Here is a 27,905-nt window from a genome sequence, read left to right as displayed (position 1 = left end):
TACCCATAATCTAACGTATCCCTATAAAAACCTATCATCCCAATATAGCCCCACATCTGACTTCTCCTCTCCTCTCCCCACCTTCCTGCCATCATTACACTCCGCTACCACGCTCCTCAGCGTACTTCCAATACCTGCGGGGCCGCTGGCCATAACTTGTATCCCCCAGACGCCGGGCTACGCTCTACGTAGTCTTGCACGGCAGCGCCGAGATCGGGGTGCGTGCCGCCTAAGTATGTAACCGAGAAGCCGCGACTCTCCCCAACCAGGGCTGAGACAGCCACTGAGATCTCCGTCTTGGGGTTCTCATCCTCCACATCAACCACAGTCTCTAATTTGTCACTATCCTTCGCCTCAACCACTACGACCTCATCCTCCTCAACCTCTCCCTCCATCGGACCACCCTCCCTCGTAACAAAAACCCTCACCTAACCCTTCCATCCCCGACCCTCGCCCTCAGAACCCCCATCTCCTCCGTAACACACGCCAAGTCCCTCGCTCGTCGCACAACCCACACAAGCTGCCCCAACCCCTTCTTATGCTTCTCACTCCCCGCCGCCTCAATCACAAGCGGCAGCGCGAAAGAAATCCCGGTCCTCCCGCCACAGCGAGGAGATTCGGCGTCTCTAGTGCGACGCGGGCGCCATACGGCCCTGTGAGGGTGACATGCCTCGATCTCCCGAGAAAGTGTTGCGAGGCGCGATGTCTCACCGGAGATGCCGAGGATGTGTAGGCCGAGGTCGAGGACTAAGATGAGAGAGGCAAAAGCATCCAAAAGTAAAGCTTGTCCCAGTGACCCCAGCATGCGCCGATGTAGAGCGAGGCGACGACGTAGTGGGATTTCTGAAGAATTCGTAGCCGGTCCATTGGATGACGCGGCGGAGACTGAAGACGTAGAAGAAGGTGATAAAGAGCCCCATATTATATAGGGTTCGGCAATAAAAGTTTGGTAGACTGACAGCTGCGGTTGGTATAGTTTACCTTCCACAATGGTCCACGCCAGCGTGTGTAGGAAAGACTGGAAGAAGATTATTCGCCCGACCCAACGGTGGAGGAAATTGAAATGCGGTATGAGATGCCAGTGAGGACGGAGAGGATGCTTTCTCTGCTAGAGAGAAGGACGTTGAGGGGTGTCAGGGCATATGCCAAAATCCCAATGCGGTCAGAGAATCCGGCCATGCCACGGGAGTAAAATATATGTTTTATAGACAATCGCGACCAGCCTAGCAGATATTAGTATTATTAGGCGCTCGAAATAGACGGAGAAGCTACCTACGAGAAGACCAACAAATATCCCAAGATAATTGCTAATATCAGAACTTGTATTCGTGTATCGAGGCCAAAGATGGAAGTAAAAGACTCGGGAAGCAGGTACCGCTGCCTCGTTGCCGCCACTGATCGCCATGCTCTATAATATGCGCCTCGAGGATACGCCGTTGCTTGTGTATGCTTAGAAAAATGATCTAGCTACCGAGAACAAGCTGGCTGTTTAAAAACCCAGAGTTAGAGAATAGTACTAGCTCTGTGCCTTTAAGGTTAGCGTAGTACTAAGAATCCATATGTATGTTGCCTAGAATAACAAGTACTAGTAGTATGACTTTTCCTACTATAGACACAACACAGCCTTAAGGATAGTAATAGACGTACGGTTTTCAGGGCTTAGAGTATAGAGCTCCTTTGTTATTTGAGGCATAATAACCTTCTTACCTCCTAGAATTCCAATTCTAAAGCTAGTTTCATCTATATTCTAGATTGAATCTGGCTTTATACTACAATATAGTATAAACTCAAGGTAGTCTCAAAACCAGTTTATAATACTAGACCCATCTTGAGCTAGTGTCTTATCCCAGTGATACAAAGTGTCCTTGTGAAGTAATTGAGTAAGGGGTAAAGCCAAGGATGTATATCTTGGTATAAACCTCCTGTAATAGTTGGCAAACCCAAGGAAAGACTGAACCTCTTTAATGCTGGAAGGAATAGGCCACGTTTGTACTGCTTTTGTCTTTTCAGGGTCCATCTGAATGCCTTCTGTTGAAATTCTATGTCCTAAGAAATCAACTTGAGACATATGGAAAAGACATTTCGCAAGTTTGCAAAAGAGTTGTGCTTGAGATAGCTTCTCTAAGACTTGTCTAACATGTAGAACATGCTCTTGAGTGTCTAAAGAGTATATAAGAATGTCGTCTAAGTAGACAACAACAAAGATATCCAAGTAAGGTCTTAGAATATCATTCATGAGAGCTTGGAAAGAAGCAGGTGCATTGGCAAGCCCAAAAGGCATTACCTGGTATTCAAAATGACCATAGCGTGTTCTGAATGCTGTCTTCCACTCATCACCTTCTTTGATGCATATCAGGTTATAAGCTCCCCTGAGATCTAACTTGGTAAAGATCCTTGCTGAAGAGAGCCTATCCATGAGCTCAGGGATAAGGGGTAAAGCATATCTGTTTTTAACAGTGACTGCATTAAGGCCCCTATAATCAACACAGAGACGCAAGGAGCCATCTTTCTTCTTGACAAAGAGAATGGGAGCTCCTGCTGGTGAGGAAGAAGGTCTGATAAAGCCAGAACTAAGGTTCTCATCTAGGTATTCTCTGAGAGTTTTCAGCTCTAATTCAGATAGAAAGTAGATAGGGCCGTAGGGAGGCATTGAGCCTTCTGCGAGTGGCATCTCATGGTCATAAGGCTGGTGCTTTGGCAGAATTGATGCCTTTGCCTTGTCAAAAAGGTGTTGATAGTCTTGGTATGCTAAAGGCAAAATGACCTCCTGATATGATTTCTCCAAATCTGAAGTAGCTGCTATCTCCAGGACAGGTTGGAAAGGTTTAACCCATATCAGAGATGATATATCGTCCATAGTTTGGTCAAAATCCTTGATCTGGGACAAGTTTGAGTCTTGGACCTGAATAGGGGTAACTGAGGCTTGAAGGGTTTTTTCAGTATTGAGCTCAGGATTTGAGCTAAACCCAAGCGATAAATGCTTCCAATTGATAGTTGGATCATGCCTTTGAAGCCATGGAAGACCTAGGATGACTGGGTACTTCATTGGTATAACATCTAAAGAGATAGTGTCTGAAAATGTTGATTTTCCTAGGGAATCTCAAGTTTGAGTACTGGGGTGTTGCAGGTAATGGAACCTAAACTGATAGGAGTTCCATCAATGACTCGGAGCAACTCTGGAGTGCGTTTGGGAATTGTAGGTAACTGGTGTGTCAAGATGAGGTCTTGAGATATAAAGTTGCCTGTTGCCCCTGAGTCTATCATAGCCCTTGTAGATAACACCTGTTGTTTGAAATGGAGTTGAATAGAGATTAACAGGTGTGTGAAACTCTGAGAAAGCACCATCGACACATCTTTGTTGTCTAGGGGAGAAGTTGTAGTCTCAGTTGAAGTTGTGCCTGCAAGGGATTTTTCAAGTTTTTCAGGTATAGCAGCTGTGACTGTGTCTGAGGCTTCTATATGTTTTGAATCAGCACCTCCCCATGCTGAATAGCACTCCTGAATTTTGTGCCCCCCTTTGCCACAGTATAAACAAAGGTTGTTGTCCATTCTGTGTTTTCTTTCTTGAGGAGTAAGTTTACCCCTTTTCAGTTTTTGAGGGCTTCTTGTAGGCTGAGGTGCTGGATTTGCTGTAGCTCTCTTTATAGAGGCATCTAAATCCATAGGTTCAGGTGCTGAGTCCTTAGCAGTTGGTGTAGAGGTGTAATTGTTGAAATTTCTTGTTGGATGCCAGTCTTGGTTCTTCTCCTTTCTTCTTTCAAAAAGCCTATCATCAAGTCTGACAGCTTTCTCTATAAGCGTTTAAAGTGTTGTAGGGCGTTCTTCTTTGCTGAGTTCATCCTTAATAGAGCTCTTGAGCCCTTGGTAGTAAGTGAAGACTAAGGCTTCTTCATTCCAAGTCAAGATTCTCCTAAATTCTGTTGTATACTGAGCAGCAGAGGTCTTTTGACATAGCTTCTGTAGCTCTCTTTCTGCTGTAGCAGTTTCGTTGATGTCTCCAAAGGTCCTGGTAAGTTCCTCTTGAAACTGGTCATAAGAGGTAATCAAAGGTGTAGTGGTATTTTGGTTGTTGCCACTAAGTCTTCTAAGATATGGCTCAAAGAAGTTGAATGCAGATCCACGGAGGTAGCTGGCAGCGAAATATATCTTCTGAATGTCTGAGGTGAACTGATGAGGCCTGAGGGTGAAGTAGATGTCCAGTTGCATAAGAAATCCCTTCAACTTCCTCCTGTCTTCATGGTATAAATCTGGTGTTTGCACTTTAGGAAGTGCACCTGGGCTACCCGACATAGCCAGAGGAGCTGTGGGAAGCTCTGTATGATGTGTCTGAGTTGAAGATTGTGGTGCTGAAGTGTTGGCTTGAAAGGTGTTTTCCAAATTCTCAAGTTTGTTTGCTATAGTTTGTATAAAAGCAAACAGCTGTTGCATCTGCTGTTCAGCAGTAGTTGTAGGAGCTTGGTCGTCCTCCATTGTAGTATCGAAGTGCTGCTATAGAAATAGTTGAAGCTTGAAGCAGACAAGGTGTAATGGTGTGACAAGCCAAAATATGTATAGTGACTGTAGGTTTGAGGAGGAGATTTCTAAGTTTGCTCTTGAGTTTGATAGCAAACTGAGTGCAACGAATGTCAGTATGACAATAGAAGTGGTGCTCAAAGTGTAACGCTGACTTCTAAACGATAGAAGACACAGAGGTTTCTTGCGTAAGGTTGACTTGACAGAGGAGGCAGGGGATTAGACACAAAGGCTTTCCAAGTAACACGTTACAGTATTGTAGAGAATACTATATTGAGTTGAGCATGAAGCTCCTATCTAAGAAAATACTATCTACTTATATAGTGGCGTCGTGCCTCATGGGTAATTTGGATAGTTGGCAGATAGCTAGATATTCAGGATAGTTCGTGGATAGCTCAACTATCCAATATCCACTAGTTTCTGCAACTATCCATTAGCCCCGTCACATGGCAGCCTACCCCACTTCCCCCTGTGACTCACACGTCACGTTACTAGGCCCTGGCCCTGTAACCATAATGTCATGTTACTGTAGCCGTAACATATACGCTTAAGCATCTACTGCCAACTAGCCTAACTACTACCTGTTACGACGGAACAAGAAGGCTGGCCAACTACAGGACAGGAAGGAGGGAGGTCGCATGAGACCGGCCCTGGTACCTGGAGGGGCAGCGGGGAATAGTAGTTCCGAAAGTATCACGTGACGGACTCGCAGGATGATGAGAAGAGTCCTAAGAGTCCAGGACTCCGAGGACTCGAGTGAGTTCCCAGGAGTCCACTAGGCACGTGATGGACTCGCAGGATGATGAGAAGAGTCCTAAGAGTCCAGGACTCCGAGGACTCGAGTGAGTTCCCAAGAGTCCACTAGGCACGACGCCACTATATAAGTAGATAGTATTTCCTTAGATAGGAGCTTCGTGCTCAACTCAATACAGTATTTGTTATATACTAGTAACGTGTTACTTGAAGCCTTTGTGTCTGATCCCCTGCCTCCTCTGATAAGTAAACCTTTACGCAAGAGAACCTCTGTGTCTTCTATCGTTTAGAAGTCAGCGTTACACTTTGAGCACCACTTCTACGAGGTACCGGCTTACACACAAAGCAACATGTCTGTCGTCAGTTCGAAGGGGAAAACCCCCACCATGCCAACTTCGTCTCAGAGGTCTAAGCCTGAGAACGAAGAGATGCCCGATGCACCCACCGTCAATGAACTCAAGGAAACTCTACGCGTCAAGTTGCCCGACACTTACTCCGGCAACCGAAAGGAACTTGAGGTGTTTTTGCTACAGGTCGAACTGTACCAGCACTTCAACGACGAGAAGTTTCCCACCCAGGAGAGCTATGCCCTGTGGACTGCATCCTACCTTAGGGGGGAAGCCCTGCGATGGATCGAACCATTCCTCAAGGACTATTTCAAATATGAAAGTACCAATGGAAGCATGACAACTACGCAGACTATGTTTGGCAGCTGGAATGGATTCTGTAAGGAAATCCGACGCATGTTCGGAGACATCGATGAGATTAAGACCGCAGAAGACCATCTGTTTGCACTTAAGCAGACTGGCAGCGCCCTCACATACTCCACAGAATTCCAGAGATACGGCAATCAGACAGGATGGGATGCCAGCGCACTCATCAGCCACTACCGACGTGGGCTGAAGAGCCATATACGTATGGAACTTGCCCGTTTGGAACAACAACCAACGGACATGGTAGCGCTAATCGAACATACGGTCCGAATCGACAATCGACTATACGAATTCCAGAAGGAACGTCGGACCTATGACAAGCCCAAGAAAAGTTACCCCTACCGGGGAAACGAGGGCAGACGACGGGATCAACACCCGCGAGACAACCGTTGGTCGGACCCAATGGAACTCGATGCCACGTTCAAACCTGGACGACCCCGTGACCCTAAGAAAGACAGACAATTCAAGGAACGACTCTGTTTTAACTGCGACAAGCCAGGCCACATGGCCCGAGACTGCAGACAGCCAAAGAAAGGGAACGGCGGACGCAAAGTCGGCAAACAACTCAATGCCACCTGGACAGGACAGTTGAACGCAACGTTTGTGAGCAAACAGGACTGGGGAATAAACGGCGAAAGCACCCCAGAAGACGAGAGCTCAGATGAAGGGTCGGAGGCGGAATCGTTCACCGTCTCGGAACAGGAGACCTTCGATGAACTCGCACCTACGGAACCAATGAGTCCACGGTGCAAGAACGTAGTAAGACGCATGGCAAAACACGCCCACGCGAAGATTAGGGCCGAACGAGACAAGCCCAATGGCCAGAGGAAAATCCCCATGCTTAAAGACCTCTACGGGAACCTGTTACAGGGACTTCCGTTAAAATGCAAGGTGGACGACTGCAAGGATGACCTCTGGAGATACTACGACCAACTAACGAATACCCGCAGGCTGCTTGGCACGTCCCAAGACGTAGCTAAGTTGGAAGCCCAAGAAGCGGAAGAACTGGAGAAGGATGTCGAGCATATGGCTAAACTGAAGTATATGAAAAGCGTCGAACTTTACTACCAGGACCGCAGGAGAGCCCTGAAGAAGTACGACGAGAAAGCCAGAGATATGCTCCGACGGGAAAATGCGAGACCCACTTCACGCATCGAAAGGAGAGCCATGGAGCAACTAGACACGTTCTCCACGCCTCCGAGGGAAGATAGTGCATGGGTGAGAGGACAGCGGGAACTATCAATGACAGACGCAACAGAGACTGATCATCCCTGGCACGCGTATGTCTACTGGGAGTATTGCAGCGAAGATGATTGCAAGCTCCACTGGAAAAAGAAACACCAGAATCAGTTGTTTCCCCGATCCTCGCCCAGGATACACTTCAGAGACGCAGAGCAAGTTCACGCCCTCAGGCGAAGCCAGTCTGAAAGGGACTTGCCTATCAAAAGCGAACAGGAATACGAGAAATACCCACATCTGCTAGACGAAGCAGAAGAGCGAGGGAAACGATCTCCCCAAGGACCACCATTGGAAGCGGATGAATACTATCCTTCCTCGGACGAGTCAAAAAACTAGGAGTCCTCGACGGTAGGCCACCGGCGAGCGACAGGAAGAGGCCTAGTACAGACCAGCTATGCGCCACGACGGGCAGCATGCAACTATATGTGGTCGCTAAGATACAACAGCGACACCTCCGAGCAATGATTGACTCAGGAGCGACGGGCAACTTTATGACAAAGAAAGTAGCAGACACGCAAGGTTTCAAGACGCAATTGAAAACCGAACCATACCCGTTAATGGTCGTAGATGGAGAGCCCATCTCGACTAATGAAGGAATGGTGACCCACGAAACGGTCCCATTGGAAATGGTCATGCTACACGGGCACAAGGAAACGATTCAGTTTGACATCGTGCACATGGACAACCATGCGTGCATCCTTGGTATGCCATGGCTCAAGAAACACAACCCCCAGATCGACTGGTGGAACGAGAAAGTTGTGATGAGCCAGTGCGCGTGTGAACAACGGACGGACACGCGACAACGGGAGAAACCCTCCCAGGGCCGGAAGGAGTTATGTGCAACCTCCGAGCTCGATGACCTAGCCCAGGCATCCTCACCGACGAGTATACCGGTGGAGTACAAGGAATACGAGCAATTATTCCAGGAAGGCCCTAAGAATGAGGCGCTTCCTAAGCACCAACCATGGGATCACGAGATACCTTTGGAGAAAGACAAGAGTCCACCGTTCGGACCAATATATCAGCTATCGGAAAAGGAGCTGAAGGTACTTAAGGAGTACATTGATGATAACCTAGCAAAAGGATTCATCAAACCATCCACATCACCCGCAGGAAGTCCGGTGCTTTTCGTACCAAAGAAAGATGGCTCCCTACGGTTATGTGTGGACTATCGAGCGTTGAACAACATCACAATCAAGGACAGGTATGCCCTGCCGTTAATCAACGAACTACACGATAGATTTCAAGGAGCAAAGATCTTCAGTAAGCTAGATCTGCGAGGAGCATACAACCTGATCCGAATCAAGGCTGGGGAAGAGTGGAAAACAGCATTCCGCACCCGCTATGGCCTATTCGAGTATCAAGTCATGCCCTTTGGGCTAACAAACGCACCCGCATCTATGCAACGACTGATGAATGATGCTTTGCATGAATACTTAGACATCTTTACCATTGTCTACCTAGACGATGTCCTGGTGTATTCAGCAACCAAGGAGGAGCATGTCAAGCATGTCAAACTCGTCCTGAAGAAACTAAAGGAGTACAGCTTACTCCTCAAACCAGAGAAGTGCGAGTTCCATAAAAACCAAGTCGAATTCTTGGGTTACATTATTGGAACGCACGGCATCAAGATGGACCAAGCAAAAGTAACGGCAGTGTTGGAATGGCCAACACCGACCACGGTCAAGGAAGTGCAAGCCTTCCTAGGCTTCGCCAACTTCTACCGAAGATTCATCTCGGGATATTCCAAGGTAGCTCAACCACTCACGGAGCTTACCAGAAAGGATCTCGAATTCAAATGGACAGACAAGGCAGAGGCTGCTTTCCAGGAACTTAAGACGAAGTTCACGGAAGCACCTATCCTTGCTACATTTGACCCTGCAAAGAAGATCATCCTCGAAACGGACTCTTCTGACTTTGCAATTGGAGCATGTCTGAATCAACCAGACGAGAACGGTAAGTTCAAACCAATCGCGTACTACTCTAGGAAACTGTCACCCGCGGAACTCAATTACGACATCCACGACAAGGAGCTACTGGCTATTGTCGTTGCCTTTGAGCAGTGGCGAGTATATCTTGAGGGACCCACCTACCCTGTGCAGGTATGGACGGATCACAAGAACCTCATATACTTCACCACGACCAAGGTTTTAAACCGCAGACAAGTCCGCTGGGCAGAAACCCTCGCAGCCTACAACTTCACGATAACCTATCGCAAGGGCTCCGAGAATGCAAGAGCAGATGCTCTCAGCAGACGGACCGACTACGCCGGCCCAAAGGAAGAAAGACCTAGAGCAATTCTGAAGAAAACAGATGCAGGAATACAGTACAACGAGTTACTAGCGACGATCTCAGTCATCGAAGATACAGAACTCGAGGAAAGACTCAAGAAAGCTTACGCAACAGACGAATGCGCCAAGCGAGTCTTGTCCAAAGTCGAAGGCGACTTCACCATCGACGAACAAGGATTGATTCGATACAAAGGGTTAGTGTATGTCCCAAGTCAAATGAGACGCCCGCTGGTGCAAGAACAACACTCGTTACCAGCACACGGTCATCAGGGAGTAACACGAACCTTCGAACGAATCACTCGACACTACTACTTCCCAGGTATGAGGAAGCAGGTAGAGACAGTGGTAAGAGAGTGCGACATTTGCAGCAAGTCAAAATCCAATAGGCATCTGCCATACGGACAACTCAAGTCGACACCAGTACCAAAAGGAGCGTGGAAATCAATAGCTTTGGACTTCATCGTCAAGCTTCCACCCTCCAAGGACCCGTTAACAGGAATAGAATACGACTCTATCCTCGTCATCACGGAAAGACTCACGAAATATGGGAAGTTTATACCATATCTAGAAGCTAGCGATGCCGAGGCGCTCGCATATACCTTCATTCGAGTCATATTAGCCGATCATGGGATGCCAGAAGAAATCATCTCAGATAGAGACAAGCTCTTTACTTCGAAATTCTGGAAATCATTGATGGCGCTACTGGGAACAAATCATAAGCTATCAACAGCTTTTCATCCCCAGACAGACGGCCAAACAGAAAGATTAAATCAGACCCTTGAACAGTACCTGCGAAGCTATGTCAATCATCAACAGGATAACTGGGTTCAGATCTTACCCATCGCACAGTTTGCATATAACAGCGCGATGACAGAAGCAACGAAAGTCTCACCGTTCTTTGCCAATTATGGCTACCAGCCAGAAGCATATAGGCAACCAAGACCGGATGAATCACGAGCTGAACAAGCCCTGATCGTGGTGGAACAACTGAAATCGTTCCACGAACAACTTGCGACGGACATCCAATTCTTAAATGAACGATCCGCCGCATACGCAAACAAGAAGCGCAGTATGGAACCTGCCTTCAAGGAGGGGGATAAAGTATACCTACTCCGGAAACATATCAAAACGAAACGACCAAGCACAAAGTTGGACTTCAAGAAATTGGGACCATTCAAAATATTGAACAAAGTCAGCTCAGTTAATTACAGACTGCAGCTACCCAGGAAGTCTAGACTACACCCGGTATTTCATGTCTCACTACTGGAACCAGCAAGAGGAAATACCCCAATTGCGACCGACACTGAACTCCAACCCGAGAATGAGATAATCGAATATGAGGTCGAAACGATCCTAGACAGAAGGTTAGTAGGACGTCGAGAAGAGTTTTTGATAAAATGGGAAAATTACGAACCTACGGATAATTCGTGGGAACCAACAAGGAACATCAGCAAAGAACTGCTGGAGGAATATCGACGCCGCCATCCGCCAGCCATTGATCCCAAGATGCAGGGGAGTAGGCCAGTGGATCGGAGGAAGCGAGGGTCCCGGTCACAGATGAGGAGGCAGCGCTAACTGCCTGCTCCTCAGCCTCAACAGCGTCACGCTTCTCAGCAGCCACACGTTCGGCCTCCTCTGCCGCATCAAGCTCGTCGAGGGTTTTCAAACCTCGCCGGAGCATATCTTTACCACGGGTTCGGATGAGGCGTTTCTGCTTCCGCAGACGAAGTAACTTCGAAAGGGTTTCTTCCTCTTCGCGATCCAGGCGATCCTCCTCCCGTTCGAGCTTCACCCAGTCGGGATGCTCAGGACCCATACAGTCACACTTTTCTTTCAAGTTGCGACGAACGCACTCGGCGCACCGCCGTGAATCATTTGGAGACGACACGCAAGTAATGTTTCGCCTCACGCAGTTCGAGCAAGAATCCATTTCGGGTAGTTCGTATCCGTGGTTCTTTATTCGACGGACAAGATCGTTGCGTTCCTGGAGTTTGCGGGCAGTGTCAGTAGGCATGTTGCATGTTGAAGGACTCGCTGAGGAGCAGCAGAGTCCCGACATGGACGTACTTATAGGATTCGAGACGAATGCCCAGGGGAAGGGAGCGAGTGTTACGACGGAACAAGAAGGCTGGCCAACTACAGGACAGGAAGGAGGGAGGTCGCATGAGACCGGCCCTGGTACCTGGAGGGGCAGCGGGGAATAGTAGTTCCGAAAGTATCACGTGACGGACTCGCAGGATGATGAGAAGAGTCCTAAGAGTCCAGGACTCCGAGGACTCGAGTGAGTTCCCAGGAGTCCACTAGGCATGTGATGGACTCGCAGGATGATGAGAAGAGTCCTAAGAGTCCAGGACTCCGAGGACTCGAGTGAGTTCCCAAGAGTCCACTAGGCACGACGCCACTATATAAGTAGATAGTATTTCCTTAGATAGGAGCTTCATGCTCAACTCAATACAGTATTTGTTATATACTAGTAACGTGTTACTTGAAGCCTTTGTGTCTGATCCCCTGCCTCCTCTGATAAGTAAACCTTTACGCAAGAGAACCTCTGTGTCTTCTATCGTTTAGAAGTCAGCGTTACACTACCCTAAGGGGGTAAGAATAAGGTGCTCTCTACTTAGTGTGCGCCACGGGGGACCGACCCCGTCGGGGGACCTAAACCGGACCGGACCACGGTCCAGTCTGAAGCTCATAAACTGCGGTTCCCCGTCGGTCTGCCAAGACTGTCATCACCTGATGACTGGGTTAGTTGACAATGACGTGTAAATATTCTATATAATGACTTATTTTCCATGTGTAATTTGTAGTAGATGCAATTACTATAATTATTACTATAGATCTATATTACGCCATGACTCCCAGATTTCCCGACCAGACTGGGACTTGTTACGGACTTGGCTTAACTCAATTGTTTCGACCATTTCCCTATAAGGTGACTGGGTGTAATGGTGGGTGCACCAGATGTGAGAATCTAGCCACCCAAGGAAGGGATGAATTTACTAAGACAACACACTGTCTTAGGAAACAGAGCCAAAGGGTTGTAGCTTAGACTATTCCACAACGCAGCAATCAGGTGTGTGATGTAGTGAAGTGGTTCAGACAAGTTGCAACAAATGTTGAGTCTGAGAACTCAGGGGTAAGTCAGAGGTTAACACCTCACTGACTTTTCAGAAACAAGGAGTAACAAGATCAATGCTTGGAAGCTTGAAAAAGACGTGGAAGTATGTGATAGTCAATTTACTGTATTGTCTGCTTGCCCTTTCTTAAGGAAAGGGCAATCCTATTTATGCTAAAGGAATGTAGTTCTCTCATTTTCCAAGACTTTCCATGACTTACCAGGCTTGGTAACTGTAGTCGACGTAAGAGAATCCCATAGAACCATCTCTTAGGTTCGTAGCCTATAGGAAGTAAAAGGAGGTCCAAGGTCAGAGTACCCCTATAGACAAATTATGTCATAGACAAATTATGTCATAACTTAACCAATCTTGTGGGTAACTAAAGAGAGATGACGTGTAATGAATCATAGAGGTTCGTAGGAGCTTTTAGAGCTATCGTTCATGCTCCTAGGCCTCTAGTTGGTAGAGATATGTCATGTGATAGTATGAGTGATGTCATGTAATGAATCATAGAGGGTTGTAGAGATATGCTATGTGGTAATATCGGCCCAGTAACTAAGGAGCAATGACGTGTAATGAATCATAGATGGTTGTAGCAATCGTTGAGTAGTATTGCTCTTGTTGTTGGTGTGATAAGCCAAAATATGTATAGTGACTTGTAGGTTTGAGGAGGAGATTTCCAAGTTTGCTCTTGAGTTTGATAGCAAACTGAGTGCAATGAATGTCAGTATGACATAGCTTACTAAGGGTGGTGGTAGAAGGCTCTAGAGCTTATAGACAGCAGTAAATATCATAGCTCTTATAGCTCTAGGCCCTAGGTGATATTGCTCTAGAATCCATTTCCTAATAGCTTCTGTCTAGGCAGTAGAGATAGTGTGCGCCACGGGGGACCGTCGGTTCGGAACATTTCCAGACCGGACCGCGGTCTGGTCTGGAAATATTGGAAAAACCGACCAGACCGGTGCGGTCCCCCAATGGTTCCTTGGCAAACCAACACGTGCAATCTGTCACGTGCGTATATTCAAATCTACGATAACTTCACAGACAGATATATTTAGTGTAGTAAAGGAATATATTTGGTATCTACTTCCCCCAGTATTGGTTCCTCCCTTCCTTACTCAAGTAGCTGCCCTGGGAACCGGAACCCCGTCATATGGAGCCTCATTGATTGCACCAGTTTCATGTCCTTCTGCTGAATGGTAACATGCTTTGCGTGGATCACAGCAAGTTGAGTCACTGTAATGATTACTATAATGATTACTATAAAATGGATGTTCACTTACTCTCAAACTCCTTGACCAAAGTGGTCTCAGCTGCTTCTTGTAGTGCAGAAACTGCAGTCGCTTGGATTTGATAGGGCGATTTCAGGTCAACCATGATCTCTTTGATGAGGCAGACGAATGGCGCATGGGGAATGAGTAGCTCTGTTGTTTTCTGGTATCGCTTAATTTGACGAAGTGCAACAACTAGTTGATGTCAGTAAGAGCTTTATAGTAATAAGTATAGTAATCAACCTACTGCCTGGCTTGGAACGATGCTTTTTCGCCTTCATCACAGTCTTCCCACCCACTGGTGCCTTCCTTGGGGCTTTGCTGGCCGTATTCTGGCGAACTTGTTTCTGGCGAGCCATGCTGGATATCTTGGGTTCTTTCTGGCTCAGTACTTGGCCTGGTGCAAGAGTTGGGATTGGGCCTCGGGGAGCCTTAGGCTGGGTTGGAGGAGGTGATTGAAGTTGTGGTTGACGCTGGCTAGAGCGCGTTGGTGTAGTTGGAAGGCGACGGCGACCCATGAACTTAGGACCCCTAGGACCCCTAGTCGTCATAGGGCTCGTCATCCATATTGCCCTGACGAGGTGTTACTCTAAGTATTACTATAATATAAGAGGAGTGGTTCACTTACCAGTCCACCCGTGAGTGGCTTGTCACATAATAACAGAAAGGTTGAGGGAGGAAAACCCAAATTTGGGTGGGTGTTGTGTTCTGGGTGAACTGCTGGCTCGCTTGGCGAAATATCTTGAGCTTCACCCATTATATCGTAATAGGCGTATTAAGTGAATTCTACCATAACAATTACACAACAACAATAGGAATCCTAAGCTTCTGCCACCACCCCAAACTTCCTACTTCTGCCACCACCCCGAGCTTCCTACTTCTGCTACCACCCCGAGCTTCCTTCTTCTGGATTTCCGAGCTTCTACCACCACAGTCGCCTTCTTCTGTCCACCCACCCACCCTCCACCACCAAGGTAAATCTTTACTCCCTCCTACCATCAATTACTTTATAGTAACCATTATAGTAATCACCCATCACCCACCATGGTCGGAAAGCGCAAAGAATCAACCGAGAAGTCGACCAACGAGAACACCAAGCGTGTACAGAACCGCCGCAACAACATGACGGAACAAGAACTCATGGTCGACAATGCAAAGAGGGCTGATACAGCGGCTACTGCATACGCTATCAAGAAAATCTGGGAGACACGAGCTTTCAAAGCCCTTAGCCCAGTTGAACAACAAGAGAAGGTTCAGTCTAAGAAGGACGAGGTGCGACTCCGACGGTAAGCTCCCTTCTCCTACGTTATAGTAATCATTATAGTAACCAGGAAATAGCATTCAGGATGGCAACCATGCTTCTATCGTTCAACAACACCTTGGGATTGGAGAAGGTGGAGGAGCGTACGCAGTGTGGGATGACAACAACCATGCCTGGGAAACCGAAGATGAGGACGATGAAGTTGCCCAGGAAGCTATGTGGAGAGCTGACGAGTTGGCCAATGGTATTGGGATTAAAGAGATTGAGAAGGTCCAACTGGAAGTGGAGGCCCAGACTGAAGCCTCAACTAAGGTATGATCAGCCCTACTATTAGGGGACTAATACTAATTAGACCCAGAGAGTGGAGCAGCTTGCCTTCACCATTTGGCGCCGCAAATGGTCGACGGCATACAAGTAAACTCTGAAGCTCATGAACAAAGTCAATACGGATCCCGACTTCCTCAAGAACCTTCCCCCAGCAATTGATGAGGAGACTGGGTAAGAGTCACTATAGTAATCACTATAGTAATCAGCTAACACATACGTACAGAATCTACTACGAGAAGATCCCTCCTCACCTATATTTCACGAAGCTTCAATTAGCTGTCTGGAGGAACTTCGCGTCATGGAACTTTGAGGATGGGCAGGTTTCTCTTCCCGGACCTGCTGATTGGTACCCTGATGGGTACGACACTACTCAGCATGGATTTCAATTGGATGAAGATGCTACTGGTGCATTTAAGGCTTGGGAGATGCTGAGGGAGAAGGATGAGCTGGTGGATTTCAAATGGGTCTTGCCATCTGACAAGAAGTTGGCTATGTTACCTCCTACTAAGGAATCAGACGAGTTTCTTGCCAAATTCTACAATATGTAGATCTAGTCATACTTTTAGAATAGTCCAGGTAGCTCAATCCACTACTTCTAACGCTATGGTTCTATAGCTTACTATAAATATTACCATAATTGGCTCTTGTTCTCAAAGACCCATATTACTGAAACTTGCTATTAAAATATACTCCATAAGTAATTTAAGATATTATAACTAAGTAAATTCAAGTGAAATAGAGAGGTACGTATAGGATAGATATATTTCCTAGGAAATATTCAGTTGTTTTATTTTCTTTGAAATAATATAACGTACATGTATAGCGAAAGCGCCAAACAAGCGAAAGCGCCAAAATGATGCGGTGACCAAACCCCCCAACTAAATGTTAAATTCCTCAACAACAAAACATGCCCCATAAAAACGATGAAAGCCAATTAGTGCTAGCTATCCAGGCTATGCAAAGCGACCCAAAGTTACGCCTTCGAGTTGCTGCTAGGATCTATTCTGTGGACCACCGCAAGCTAGGTCGTCGTCTAGAAGGTGTACCTTCACGACGCGATATCCAAGCCAACTCACGGAAATTAACTAACCTAGAGGAGTCCGTCCTTGTTCAGTATATACTCGACCTAGCTGCCAAAGGGTTTCCTCCTCGGCTGTCTGTTGTTGAAGATATGGCAAGTCGACTACTTGCAACACGCGACGCGTCACGCGTTGGGTCGCGTTGGGCTTCAAACTTTGTTAAGCGGCGTGTAGAGCTCCAGACACGCTTTCAGCGCAAATACGACTACCAGAGGGCTAAGTGCGAAGATCCAGAAGTTATTAATGGCTGGTTTGAGCTTGTGCGTAACACAATTGCGAAATATGGTATCGATGAAGCAGATATCTACAACTTTGATGAGACTGGGTTTATGATGGGCGTTATCTCAACTGCTATGGTTGTAACAAGCTCAGACGGGCGGGCAAAAGCAAAGAAGGTACAGCCTGGTAATCGGGAATGGGTTACAGTAATCCAAGGCGTTAGTTCTCAAGGTTGGGCAGTACCACCATTTATCATTGTTGCAGGCAAAAACCACCTTACATCTTGGTATGAGAATAGTGGATTTTCAAGCGATTGGGTAATTTCTGTTACTGAAAATGGCTGGACTACAAACGAGAGAGGCATGGATTGGATTCAGCACTTTGAGAAGCATACAAAGGCCCAGAGTGTTGGTGGTTATCGCTTGTTAGTCCTTGATGGTCATGAGAGCCACCACTCAGATGAGTTTGAGGAGTACTGCAAGGAACACAACATTATTATGCTTTGTATGCCTGCTCACTCTTCTCATCTACTCCAGCCACTTGATGTTGGCTGTTTCGGCCCGTTAAAGCAGGCCTATGGTCGGCAAATTGAAGATATGATGCAGGCTCATATTTCTCATATTACAAAGGATGACTTCTTTCCTGCCTTCCACGCTGCATTTAACACTACAATGACGGAAAGTAACATTCGAGGCGGGTTCCGAGGGGCAGGGCTTCTTCCATTTGACCCTGAGAGAGTGATATCTACACTTGATCTTAAGTTAAGGACACCAACGCCTCCAAGCTCCCGCCCAGGTACTGCTCAACCTTGGGTTTCTCAGACACCAAACAACCCAATTGAAGCTATGTCACAGTCTACATTTATTAAAACTCGGATTTCACGCCATCAAAATAGCTCTCCAACCTCAATCTATGCAGCTGTTGACCAGTTTACAAAGGGTGCATCGCAAATAATGCATCAATTAGCACTGCTAAAGGGAGAGAACCAAAACCTACGACAGGCAAATGAAGTACTAAGCAAGCGCCGGAGAGCTAGGAAAACACGACTACAGCAAGGAGGATCACTTAGTCAACAAGGGGCACAAGAGCTACAGGATGAGAGGGATGTTGTGCAGCAGGTAGAGCAGGAAATAAGGGCAAGCCGTGGTCGGAAGCCAAGGGAAGAAACCCGTGCCCGTCGCTGTGGCAAGTGTGGTGAGACTGGGCACAATGCGCGCACGTGTCAGATTGTAATAGACACCTCTGAGGAAGAGGACTCCGAGTAGTTTCAATTGATTTCTAATGTTGTGGTAGATTTATCGCAATGTTTGTCGTGAGGGTAGATAATTTTGGCGCTTTCGCTTGTTTGGCGCTTTCGCTATACATGTACGTTAATCGTGATATATTCAAATATTATGTCTTATAGCCAATGTTTAAGTTCACCAATACATACACATATCTATAGTGATGTATTTTCTCTCGATGATCCTCAATCAAGCAACATAACACCTGAGGTTGAGTCCTCTCAGCCTCTAAGCGACCAATGCGATGGTCTAATTACAATCCGAGGTCTTAATGTGCTAAAGTGGATGCCTTCAAAAGCAGAACTATTCAATGACTGGTGGCATCATCAGTCCTGGTATAAAGAGCAACCAAATCTCTTTCTAAGTACTGATAAGCAAATAAATTGGGGGTCAACAGCTAGGACTTCAAATGTATGGAGAGACTTCGACCAAGGTGCTCGGAAATCAACTGGAGAGCCAATTGTTATTTGCTGGAAATGCTCTAGAATACTCAATCACCCAAGTGTAATGGGTGCAGGGACAAGCACAATGAGTTCCCATCTTCGATCAGCTGGATGTTTGAGGAAATCATCTCACACTTCTACACTACATTAATCCAAGCTCCGCCTTTCAGGATCATTATCAGTAAGCATGATTACTATACTTATTACTATAAAATATGCCTAACTATTATTTAGACTATGCACCAACCAGAAGATGATCCAAGGGAAGCTTTCTACAGTTTTGTTCTTGAGACTGTGGTATCCCTAAACATATCATTCCGATCAGTTGAGAATCCTATATGGAGGGAGATGGCACTTTGGCAGAACCAGAAATATCCACTTCCTTCACCAACAACCCTACGGCTGCGCCTTGATGTTATGGTAGGTAATGCACAACAGATTGCCCTTCATGGTCTTGCTCCTGGGTCGAGGTGTGCATTATCCCTTGACAATTGGTCTAGCCCTGGAACAAGACACTCCTTCATGGGTATTATGGCTACATTCATCACTGAGAAATGGGAATACCATGAAGCTCTAATTGGATTTGAGTATCTCGATGGAGCCCATACTGGGAAAGACCTGCGACTATTGTTCAGCGTGTTATATCTTAATATCACCTAGATGGTAGAGTTCATTGCATTACAACTGATAATGCAAGTAACAATACTTCAATGATGGCAATTATCAACGTGATAGCTGAGTTATCGTCTGAGCCAACAAGATACCATGATGGACGTATTCATCATATCCCATGCTTTGCACATATTGTTCAGCTTGCACAGAAGGCTCTCCTTGGGTCAATTCGATTAAACCCATCAAACTCAGAGCTACAGATTGACTGGGATGACAATTCAGTAGACGAACTCAAAGATCTAAGTGAGGAAAAGGGCCTTCCATGGACACTTCCAAGGTATGTTTATAGTAATCATTATAGTAATCACAACTAATACTATACTAGCTTCGGAAGCTAGCTGTCTTTGTGAATTCTAGCTCACAGCGAAGAGAGCGATTTATGGGAATTCAAAGACAATGCATTAAAGATGGAGCAAAAGTCCTACGACTTATCCAAGATGTGTCAACCCGGTGGGATTCAACACTACATATGATGCTACGAGCGGTCCTACTCCAGGAAGCAGTAAATAAGTTTACAACTGAGTTTACTCCAGCTATTATCTTCCATATTACTTTGGAAGAGTGGAAACATATCACCTACCTTATTGATGTTACTCGCCAGTTTAGCTTCTGGACTTCAAATATAGGTATAGCAAGTGGTGCACGGCTAGGCTTTGTTCTCCCAGCATATGATGAGCTATTTGAAGGGCTTGAGGAGTGTAGCCGCCGGCTTAAACCATTACAAGATCCATGGATTCCAAAGCTCTTAAAAGCTATTGATAAAGCTGTACAAAAGCTTGATAAGTATTATAGCTTATCTTGTACAGGTATTGGTAACTTCTATGCTTTTGGTGCTATTCTATCTCCACGGTTAAAGATGGAAGTGTTTAACCCTGATTATTGTTGGTTGAATCCTAATAAAAACTCGCAGGGGCATTTTGAGAAGGAATTCCGGGCGTTATACACACAACATTACGCAAACCAAGAAAGATCGAAGCAGCACCAGTCAAACTACATGGAACTAGACAAGGACCCAATGGCTCTAATGTTAAATCGGAAGTGGAGCTATAATTCCATTAGTCAAAATGAAGATCAAGGAGGAGAGATTGAGCGATACCTTGCCCTCCGTAAGTTTATAGTAATAATTATAGTAATCACTACTAACTTTTATTAGCACCCTCCCATCAGCCACCATTAAAATGGTGGAAAGAGAACGAAAGACTATTCCCTGGACTTGCTGCTATGGCCCGGGATATACTTTGTATTCCTCCTTCAGAAGCTCTTGTTGAGCGAGACTTTAGTACTGCCCGCACTGTCTGTAATTATAAGAGCAATCAAATGACCCCTGATACAATACGGGGAATTATGCTTGTCTTCTACTGCCAGAAGATTGAATGGGAACAGCTATTTGAACACTACTCTGTTACAGATATCATTGATTCAACTTATATGAATGATGAGGAAATATTGTTTGAGTATCATGCTCTAATTGACAATATCCAAGAGAAGATGACACTACAGTATATTCCAGACCGAAGCCCAAATACCTATGATAGGACAAAGCGGAACCAGGACCGGTTTGATTTTATTCAATCGCGACGAGGCCGTCCATTACAAAGGGTACAGCAATCACAGTCCTACCGCCAAGGGCAACGCCGCCAAGTTCGTTACCCAAGTCAGGCTAATACATCAACCTTTGACTTAATTGATTCGGAGCTAGAAGATGTAGAGGGGCTACCCCCAAGCCACGACAGGTGTGATTACACCCTACCTTCACTTACAAGGCCAAAGGAGGACAATAGGGCCCAGTGTCATACTGACATTCGTTGCACTCAGTTTGCTATCAAACTCAAGAGAAAACTTGGAAATCTCCTCCTCAAACCTACAAGTCACTATACATATTTTGGCTTATCACACCAACAACAAGAGCAATACTACTCAACGATTGCTACAACCATCTATGATTCATTACACGTCATTGCTCCTTAGTTACTGGGCCGATATTACCACATAGCATATCTCTACAACCCTCTATGATTCATTACATGACATCACTCATACTATCACATGACATATCTCTACCAACTAGAGGCCTAGGAGCATGAACGATAGCTCTAAAAGCTCCTACGAACCTCTATGATTCATTACACGTCATCTCTCTTTAGTTACCCACAAGATTGGTTAAGTTATGACATAATTTGTCTATGACATAATTTGTCTATAGGGGTACTCTGACCTTGGACCTCCTTTTACTTCCTATAGGCTACGAACCTAAGAGATGGTTCTATGGGATTCTCTTACGTCGACTACAGTTACCAAGCCTGGTAAGTCATGGAAAGTCTTGGAAAATGAGAGAACTACATTCCTTTAGCATAAATAGGATTGCCCTTTCCTTAAGAAAGGGCAAGCAGACAATACAGTAAATTGACTATCACATACTTCCACGTCTTTTTCAAGCTTCCAAGCATTGATCTTGTTACTCCTTGTTTCTGAAAAGTCAGTGAGGTGTTAACCTCTGACTTACCCCTGAGTTCTCAGACTCAACATTTGTTGCAACTTGTCTGAACCACTTCACTACATCACACACCTGATTGCTGCGTTGTGGAATAGTCTAAGCTACAACCCTTTGGCTCTGTTTCCTAAGACAGTGTGTTGTCTTAGTAAATTCATCCCTTCCTTGGGTGGCTAGATTCTCACATCTGGTGCACCCACCATTACAAGCTAGCTTACAAAATATAATAGAATAAGCTCTAAGATTTCTACTTTATTACTACGAAGCCAATTACATAGCCACTCTCGAGACAGATGCCTCAGATTTTGCTATTTCTGGAATCTTATACCAAGCTCCAAAGGACAAACAGGAAGAGCTACAGCCTGTGGCATTTTACTCAAGAAAGCTATCAGCAGCCGAACAAAACTATCCCATTACAGACAAGGAACTGCTTGCCATAGTATGTTCTCTAAAGCATTGGAGATGCTACCTTGAAGGGGCAAACTATCCTATCACTATTTACAGTGACCATTCAAATCTCTTGACCTTTACAACCACTAAACAGCTCAATCGACGACAAGCAAGGTGGTCTGAACAACTAGGAGGTTTTGACTTTGTTATAAAACATGTCTCAGGGGCCAAGAATCAAAGAGCAGATCTCCTCTCAAGAAGACATGACTACCAAGATTCTGCTAAAACAAGCAATACAAAGGCCCTGCTAGACTCTACAAAGCTTATAGCAGCATCTTTAAGCAACCCTCATACTACAGAGGACTTAGAGGGAAACTTATCCCCTCAAGACCAAGTTGCCCCCATTACCTCTTCTCAGAAACCAGAGACCTTTAAAGACTATACACCCTCAGCAACACTTCTTAAAGCATTCAAAGATGCTTACAACCACGATCCCTTTGCCAAAAGAACTTTGGAATACCTTCAGAAGAAAGGTTCCTCTCTTGAGAAAGTTGGACTACAAAATTTCTCAAAAAATCAGCAAGGACTTCTCTTATTCAAGAGCTATATCTATGTCCCAAGGGATAAACGATTACGCTACACCTCCTACAGCAGTTCCATGATGCTCCAGCTGCAGGGCACTTTGGCTTTGCAAAAACTTATGAACTTCTAACAAGAAAGTTCTACTGGCCTAGTCTAAGGACTACTCTTCAAGACTATATATCTTCTTGCACTACTTGCAACTTGAACAAACCTACACGGCAAAAGCCCTATGGCCTCTTGCAGCCTCTACCTATACCAGAACGCCCATGGGACTCCATATCCATTGACTTTATAGTCAAGTTGCCTCCTTCTATCCCAAAAGGGGGTGCTACCCCTTATGACTCTATCCTTGTGGTAGTAGAAAGGCTCACAAAAATGGCACACTTTGAGCCTTGCAATGAGACTATCACAGCTTCTGAACTTGCGTGGCTATTCCTCAAGGTGATCTTTAAATATCATGGAATTCCTGGACACTGGATCTCAGATAGGGGAGCAGTTTTCACTTCAAACTTTTTTAAGGAGTTCTCTAAACTCTTAAACATGGAACAACGCTTTTCTACAGCTTATCACCCTCAAACAGATGGCCAGACAGAAAGAGTCAACTCTGTACTTGAACAATATCTAAGAATTTAGACAAACTATGCTCAAGACAACTGGGCAGATCTTCTCCATCTTGCAGAATTTGCTTACAACAACACGGTCTCTAACACCACAAAAGAGACACCTTTCTATGCAAACTATGGTTATCACCCTAGGTTTGAAGTGGCACAACTTAATTGTCCTGAAAATCTCAAAAACCCTTCTGCTACTGAAAGAATCATCTACCTTAAGGGCCTCCGGACTATCTCAAGGTCCAAATACAGCATGCACAAGACGAGCAGGCTCAGGCTTTTAACAGGGGGGTGGTTGCACCACAATTCAAAGTTGGTGATCAAGACTTTTTGTCTAGAAGACATATCACAACTACTAGACCTTCAGACAAACTTGATACTAAAAGACTTGGACCTTTTAAGATCATAAGGACTATTGGCAAGAATGCTTTCGAGCTTGCATTGCCACCTACTTGGACTATCCATAATGTCTTCCATGCATCTCTCTTGTCCAAGGCACAAGAAAGTTCCTTAAGACCACTTCAGTCTCCTCCACCTCCTGTTCTGATTTTGGATCAACCAGAATATGAAGTAGAGTCTATCCTTGACAAAAAGACACTTAGAGGTCAGGACTACTTCCTCGTTATGTGGAAAGGCTATCCTACAAGTGACAACACTTGGGAACCTAAGAGAAATCTAAAAAATGCATCCAAGCTGATTCTAGAATTTCTTTCTAAGAAAGTCACCTGGCTAAAGGGCAAGCACACAGCTAACAAACGTCCTTAAGAGGGGTATCATGTCATACTGACATTCGTTGCACTCAGTTTGCTATCAAACTCAAGAGCAAACTTGGAAATCTCCTCCTCAAACCTACAAGTCACCATACATATTTTGGCTTATCACACCAACAACAAGAGCAATACTACTCAAAACGACATTCGCCACAATGTTCGGGTAATATCGACAGACTCGAAGTATTGTGTCATCAAGTCATCAATTGTCGTGGTCTTGCTGCTGGTACTCAGAGCTGACTTGGTGTTCACTGGGAGCACTATGTCGGCCAGACGGGGCGACGTGAGCTTGGTGAACGCGACCAGTTCTTTCTTCAAGAGATCGCGCATCGGGTAGTTGAAGGACAGGTTGTCACCAAACGGCGATGTGCCGTCAGAGACCTGCCAGGGAAGAGAGAACCCCTGGCCTTTGGGAGTTTCGGTGAGTGTTTTATCGGCGAGCCGGGTAGTTGATAGTTGAGTCGCCGAATAGGATGCTGCTGCAGTTGTTCTTCTCGGCGACGGGATACCAGAAGGCGCGTGAGGGCAAAGTGGTGGTGAGGGGAGGTTGGATGGTGGAGAGAATGAGGGGGCTGGGCTTTTGTGTCGATGATAGCTAGGGTATTTGGTGATGCTGTGCTCTACGTACGAACTGCGGGGAATTGCAGGAATGAACTGTCCTCGCATCTCGACGCCGTGTTACTCTGTCCGACGCGGGAGTCAGTATCGATAACTCTGTTCCTCTCGTTCATGTAGGGCAATGAGAGGGGTTCATGCAGAAGAAACATAGATGGCATTGTGTTGGCCATGCAAAGACAGATCTGGAACTCTTCATTCATTGTAAACACCCCCAAATCCCTCCCTCACTCCCCTTTCCCAATCTCCTCACCCACAACTCTAGTCCTCATCCTCATCACTCCCACTACTCCACCCTTCCTCATACCCCTCCGCCATCTCTCCCAAGGCGTTAGAGAGCGCTTCTCGTTCTTCGACACCAATTGCTCGTCCGACAGTGGTTTGGAGACTCTTGATGCGAGCTGCGACGCGGGTATCTGTTGAGAGCGAGGTGCGTACGCTGAGGGCGGCGGAGGTGCGGTTGTAGATGTGTGGGAAGCTTGTGGGGAGGGGGTAGGCGAGGGGGGTTGAGGTTCTGAGGACTGTTAGTTCGATCATTCATACCTGGGAAAGAGGAATAAAGGAAGGGTGAGACGAACTTATGCATTATCGGCAGCCCAGCAGCACGTCGTCTCGCGCGGTCACGCCCATCGAGGTCATCCCACTCAACATCCTCACCAGTCTCCTGATCGCTCCGACTAGATTCCACACGTCCAAACGTATGTAACCTCCTATCCACGCGCCTCCCACGCCCATTCATCGCCGGCGCATCAACGGGGGAAAAATCCATATCCAACTCCGCCACCCCCCCTCCCTCATCCTCCTCACTCAACCTACCCGCATGCGTCGCGAGCCTACTATCCCCCGTCTCCCTCGCCGCACCATGACTCTCCCCATTTGCCACCGGATCCTCACCAATAGACATCTGCAACCTCGCGATATTCTGCGTCCCATTCACATTCAGCGCCGCCCCCGTATCAGCGAGTGACGCGCGCGTGCCGGCACGAGCGTGTAGGCGCGAGGGGAGCGTTATTGTTTCGAGGGCTGTGGAGAGGAGGGCGGAGGCGTGCCAGGGGGAGGAGGGGTCGCATGTTGTGTAGGACGGGAGGGAGGAGGGGATGGTGAGGGGGATGTAGAGGGAGGCTTGGGAGGATACTTCGGCGATGGAGCGGGCTGTGTTGGAGAGTTTGAGGAATTGGGTACTCTGGGGGGGTTGTTAGTAGAGTATTTGCGGGACAGAGGGGGTTAATGTACGTACCCTTGGGCCCTCCTTCGCGTTGCCTTCGAGTCCGAAAACCCATAGCGCTGTCTTGCCGTATTCGTCGCGCAGGCGCTCCATGTAGCGCGCTGCGAAGCCGCCCCAGGCGTCGTCGACGCTGGCCATGATCTGGATGCCTTGCATGTGATCAGCCTCTTCGGCGAAGGAGCGCAGATCGCGGTCCAGTAAATCATGCTCCTTGTCTAGAGAGTTGAAGAGGTCCTCGCCTACGCTCCAGTTCTCGAATGGCATGAGGGTGGAGCCGAGCTCGTACTCGTTGAGTTGGACGATGGATTTGGGATGGAAGTAGACGCGGTTGAAGTCTGACCAGTAGCGGATTGACTCTTTTGTTAGTTGGGGAGGCGTGGTCCCGTTTTCTAGGCTCAGTTGGTATGCGCTTGGCTCTATTGTTGGCTGTGGCCTCATTATAGGTGCGCCATTCCTAGGCATGGTTAGCCTTGACATGACAGCATAATGCTGTGACAGCTTCGATCACAACCTACCATGCTCCCGCTGACGCAGCTCTATCTTCATCCAGCTCGTAAAGTGCATTGAGCTTCCTCATCGTGCCAAACCCGCCTTTCAAGTCATATATTACCGTCCTTGGGGTAAAGGTCTCCGCGCCATCCGCACCGATGCCAGGACGGAAATGGACATCATGGTCCACCACAGGTTCTTCTTCTCCGGAGTACGTGAAATAGGATTCCTGTGACAGTATTAGTACTAGTTCATAGGGTATGGGGGTGGATATCTACTTGAGTATTCCAAAAGTGCGTTGCCAGGTAATTACTCCGCTGACCAAGCTGGAGCGTGAGGATCTCGTGCATTCTCAAGCCCGCAAGATTCGTCGGCGCTCTGCTCCGGTAACTACAGACTTTCGCAACCTAAGATGCGACGTATAATTCTTGTTGACGGTAGCAAAGATGTTCTTCGCTCGTGACCAGCTCGTGATTGTATTGTATGGCTGCTCTTATTCGGTGATTAATTTAAGCTCAAAATACCCGAACCGTGGTGGGGTTGTGGTTGGCTCAGCCAGACAGCTTTATCGCCGCCCGATAAGCCTCATGATATCAACGATCCCCTCCCCTCGACTACCCCGCATCCGTCATCGACATTAAACTTCCAGCTCAGGGCAACTTCATCTTTCTATACCGTTAACAATACAGCATTCATGTCCCAACCATGACTTCGAAACAAGAACCAGCGCCGGCAACGGAAACGGCTGATACCCAACCACCACCACAAGCCGCCCTGACCGTCCCAGCCGTCGGCTCAAAAGCCCCTTCCTCAGCACAACTCCCTATTCCAAACCCAAACGCCAGACCTACTATCGTAACCTTCCTACGCCACTGCGGCTGTCCCTGTAACATTTTCCCCCCTCTCACGCCGCGAACCCGAGCTAACACCTCCCTCCAGTCGCCGAGAAATCCTTCCGCCACTTCCGCTACCTTGCCAACCGCCACCCAGAAGCGAACTTCGTCGCCGTATCCCACTGTACCCAGGAGGCGACAGACGAGTGGGTTGTTCACGTCGGCGGTGCCTGGGACGTGCAGGTCATTGTCGACACAGAGCGTGAGCTATACGCGCTATGGGGCGTAGGCAGGTCTAGTACCTGGCACTTGCTGAATCCGTGGACTGTGTATAAGGGGGTGTGGATGGTGGCACAGGAGGGGCAACTGGTGGGGGGTAGCAGTGGTGATAGGTGGCAGATGGCAGGGAGTTTTGCGGTGGATGGGGAGGGGATGGTGACGTGGGTTAGGTTGGCGAAGACGGCGGATGATTTGCCGGAGTTTAAGGAGGGGTTGGTGGCTGTGAATGTGAAGGTTAAGAAGAGCGAGGCGCATGATTGAATGGAGGGGGAGGTGCGGATTCATTGTAAAACATGTCGGTATTTCAAGTGTGCACATATGATAGTAATCACTCACTTCACCAGTTATCTCAGAAATATCCTGTGAAAAAAAAATTCATTTATCGAGTTCTGTAACGACTAACAGAAAGAAATCTACTAACGACTCTAAAACTATAACCAT

At 46.8% G+C, this 27,905-nt stretch overlaps 5 protein-coding genes across 5 annotated transcripts; 1 reads left to right on the top strand and 4 right to left on the bottom strand.

The window, feature by feature from the left end:
- Positions 1-116: 116 nt before the first annotated feature.
- Positions 117-395, bottom strand: VC83_08114 (uncharacterized protein; the record flags this gene model as incomplete). Its single annotated transcript, XM_024471675.1, has 1 exon — positions 117-395. The coding sequence occupies one exon, from the start codon at positions 393-395 to the stop codon at positions 117-119; it is 279 nt and encodes a 92-aa protein (XP_024320558.1).
- A 13,343-nt stretch (positions 396-13,738) lies between these two features.
- On the bottom strand, positions 13,739-14,446 carry VC83_08113 (uncharacterized protein; the record flags this gene model as incomplete). The annotated part of the gene is made up of 3 exons (XM_024471674.1): positions 13,739-13,860; positions 13,908-14,090; positions 14,143-14,446. 3 exons carry the CDS (start codon positions 14,444-14,446, stop codon positions 13,739-13,741), a joined length of 609 nt encoding a protein of 202 aa, XP_024320559.1.
- A 9,562-nt stretch (positions 14,447-24,008) lies between these two features.
- Positions 24,009-24,843, bottom strand: NCS2_2 (cytoplasmic tRNA 2-thiolation protein 2). The gene has a single exon (XM_024471673.1). The coding sequence runs from the start codon at positions 24,687-24,689 to the stop codon at positions 24,159-24,161; it is 531 nt and encodes a 176-aa protein (XP_024320560.1). The 5' UTR covers positions 24,690-24,843; the 3' UTR covers positions 24,009-24,158.
- A 7-nt stretch (positions 24,844-24,850) lies between these two features.
- DML1 lies at positions 24,851-26,829 on the bottom strand. The gene is made up of 5 exons (XM_024471672.1): positions 26,631-26,829; positions 26,379-26,581; positions 25,876-26,317; positions 25,217-25,821; positions 24,851-25,152 (listed from the first exon to the last, which is right to left on the bottom strand). Exons 1-5 carry the CDS (start codon positions 26,700-26,702, stop codon positions 24,900-24,902), a joined length of 1,575 nt encoding a protein of 524 aa, XP_024320561.1. The 5' UTR covers positions 26,703-26,829; the 3' UTR covers positions 24,851-24,899.
- A 126-nt stretch (positions 26,830-26,955) lies between these two features.
- VC83_08110 (uncharacterized protein) lies at positions 26,956-27,811 on the top strand. Its single transcript, XM_024471671.1, has 2 exons — positions 26,956-27,238; positions 27,292-27,811. The coding sequence occupies exons 1-2, from the start codon at positions 27,058-27,060 to the stop codon at positions 27,723-27,725; spliced, it is 615 nt and encodes a 204-aa protein (XP_024320562.1). The 5' UTR covers positions 26,956-27,057; the 3' UTR covers positions 27,726-27,811.
- The last annotated feature ends 94 nt before the right edge of the window (positions 27,812-27,905 follow it).

The sequence above is a fragment of the Pseudogymnoascus destructans genome (genome assembly GCF_001641265.1).
Source record: "Pseudogymnoascus destructans isolate 20631-21 unplaced genomic scaffold scaffold_25, whole genome shotgun sequence".
NCBI classification, from domain to species: Eukaryota; Fungi; Ascomycota; class Leotiomycetes; order Thelebolales; family Thelebolaceae; genus Pseudogymnoascus; species Pseudogymnoascus destructans.
Note: the sequence above shows the minus strand (reverse complement) of the source record. Positions and strands in the feature narration are given on the sequence as shown.

Excerpts from the sequence above, each read along its gene's own strand:
- DML1 (XM_024471672.1), bottom strand. The coding sequence starts at position 26,702 with ATGCACGAGATCCTCACGCTCCAGCTTGGTCAGCGGAGTAATTACCTG. Across the intron at positions 26,582-26,630 it reads CGCACTTTTGGAATACTCAA|GAATCCTATTTCACGTACTC; the intron begins GTAGATATCCAC and ends ATACTGTCACAG. Across the intron at positions 25,822-25,875 it reads ACGCGAAGGAGGGCCCAAGG|AGTACCCAATTCCTCAAACT; the intron begins GTACGTACATTA and ends CAACCCCCCCAG.
- NCS2_2 (XM_024471673.1), bottom strand. The coding sequence starts at position 24,689 with ATGCGAGGACAGTTCATTCCTGCAATTCCCCGCAGTTCGTACGTAGAG.
- VC83_08110 (XM_024471671.1), top strand. The coding sequence starts at position 27,058 with ATGACTTCGAAACAAGAACCAGCGCCGGCAACGGAAACGGCTGATACC. Across the intron at positions 27,239-27,291 it reads ACGCCACTGCGGCTGTCCCT|TCGCCGAGAAATCCTTCCGC; the intron begins GTAACATTTTCC and ends ACCTCCCTCCAG.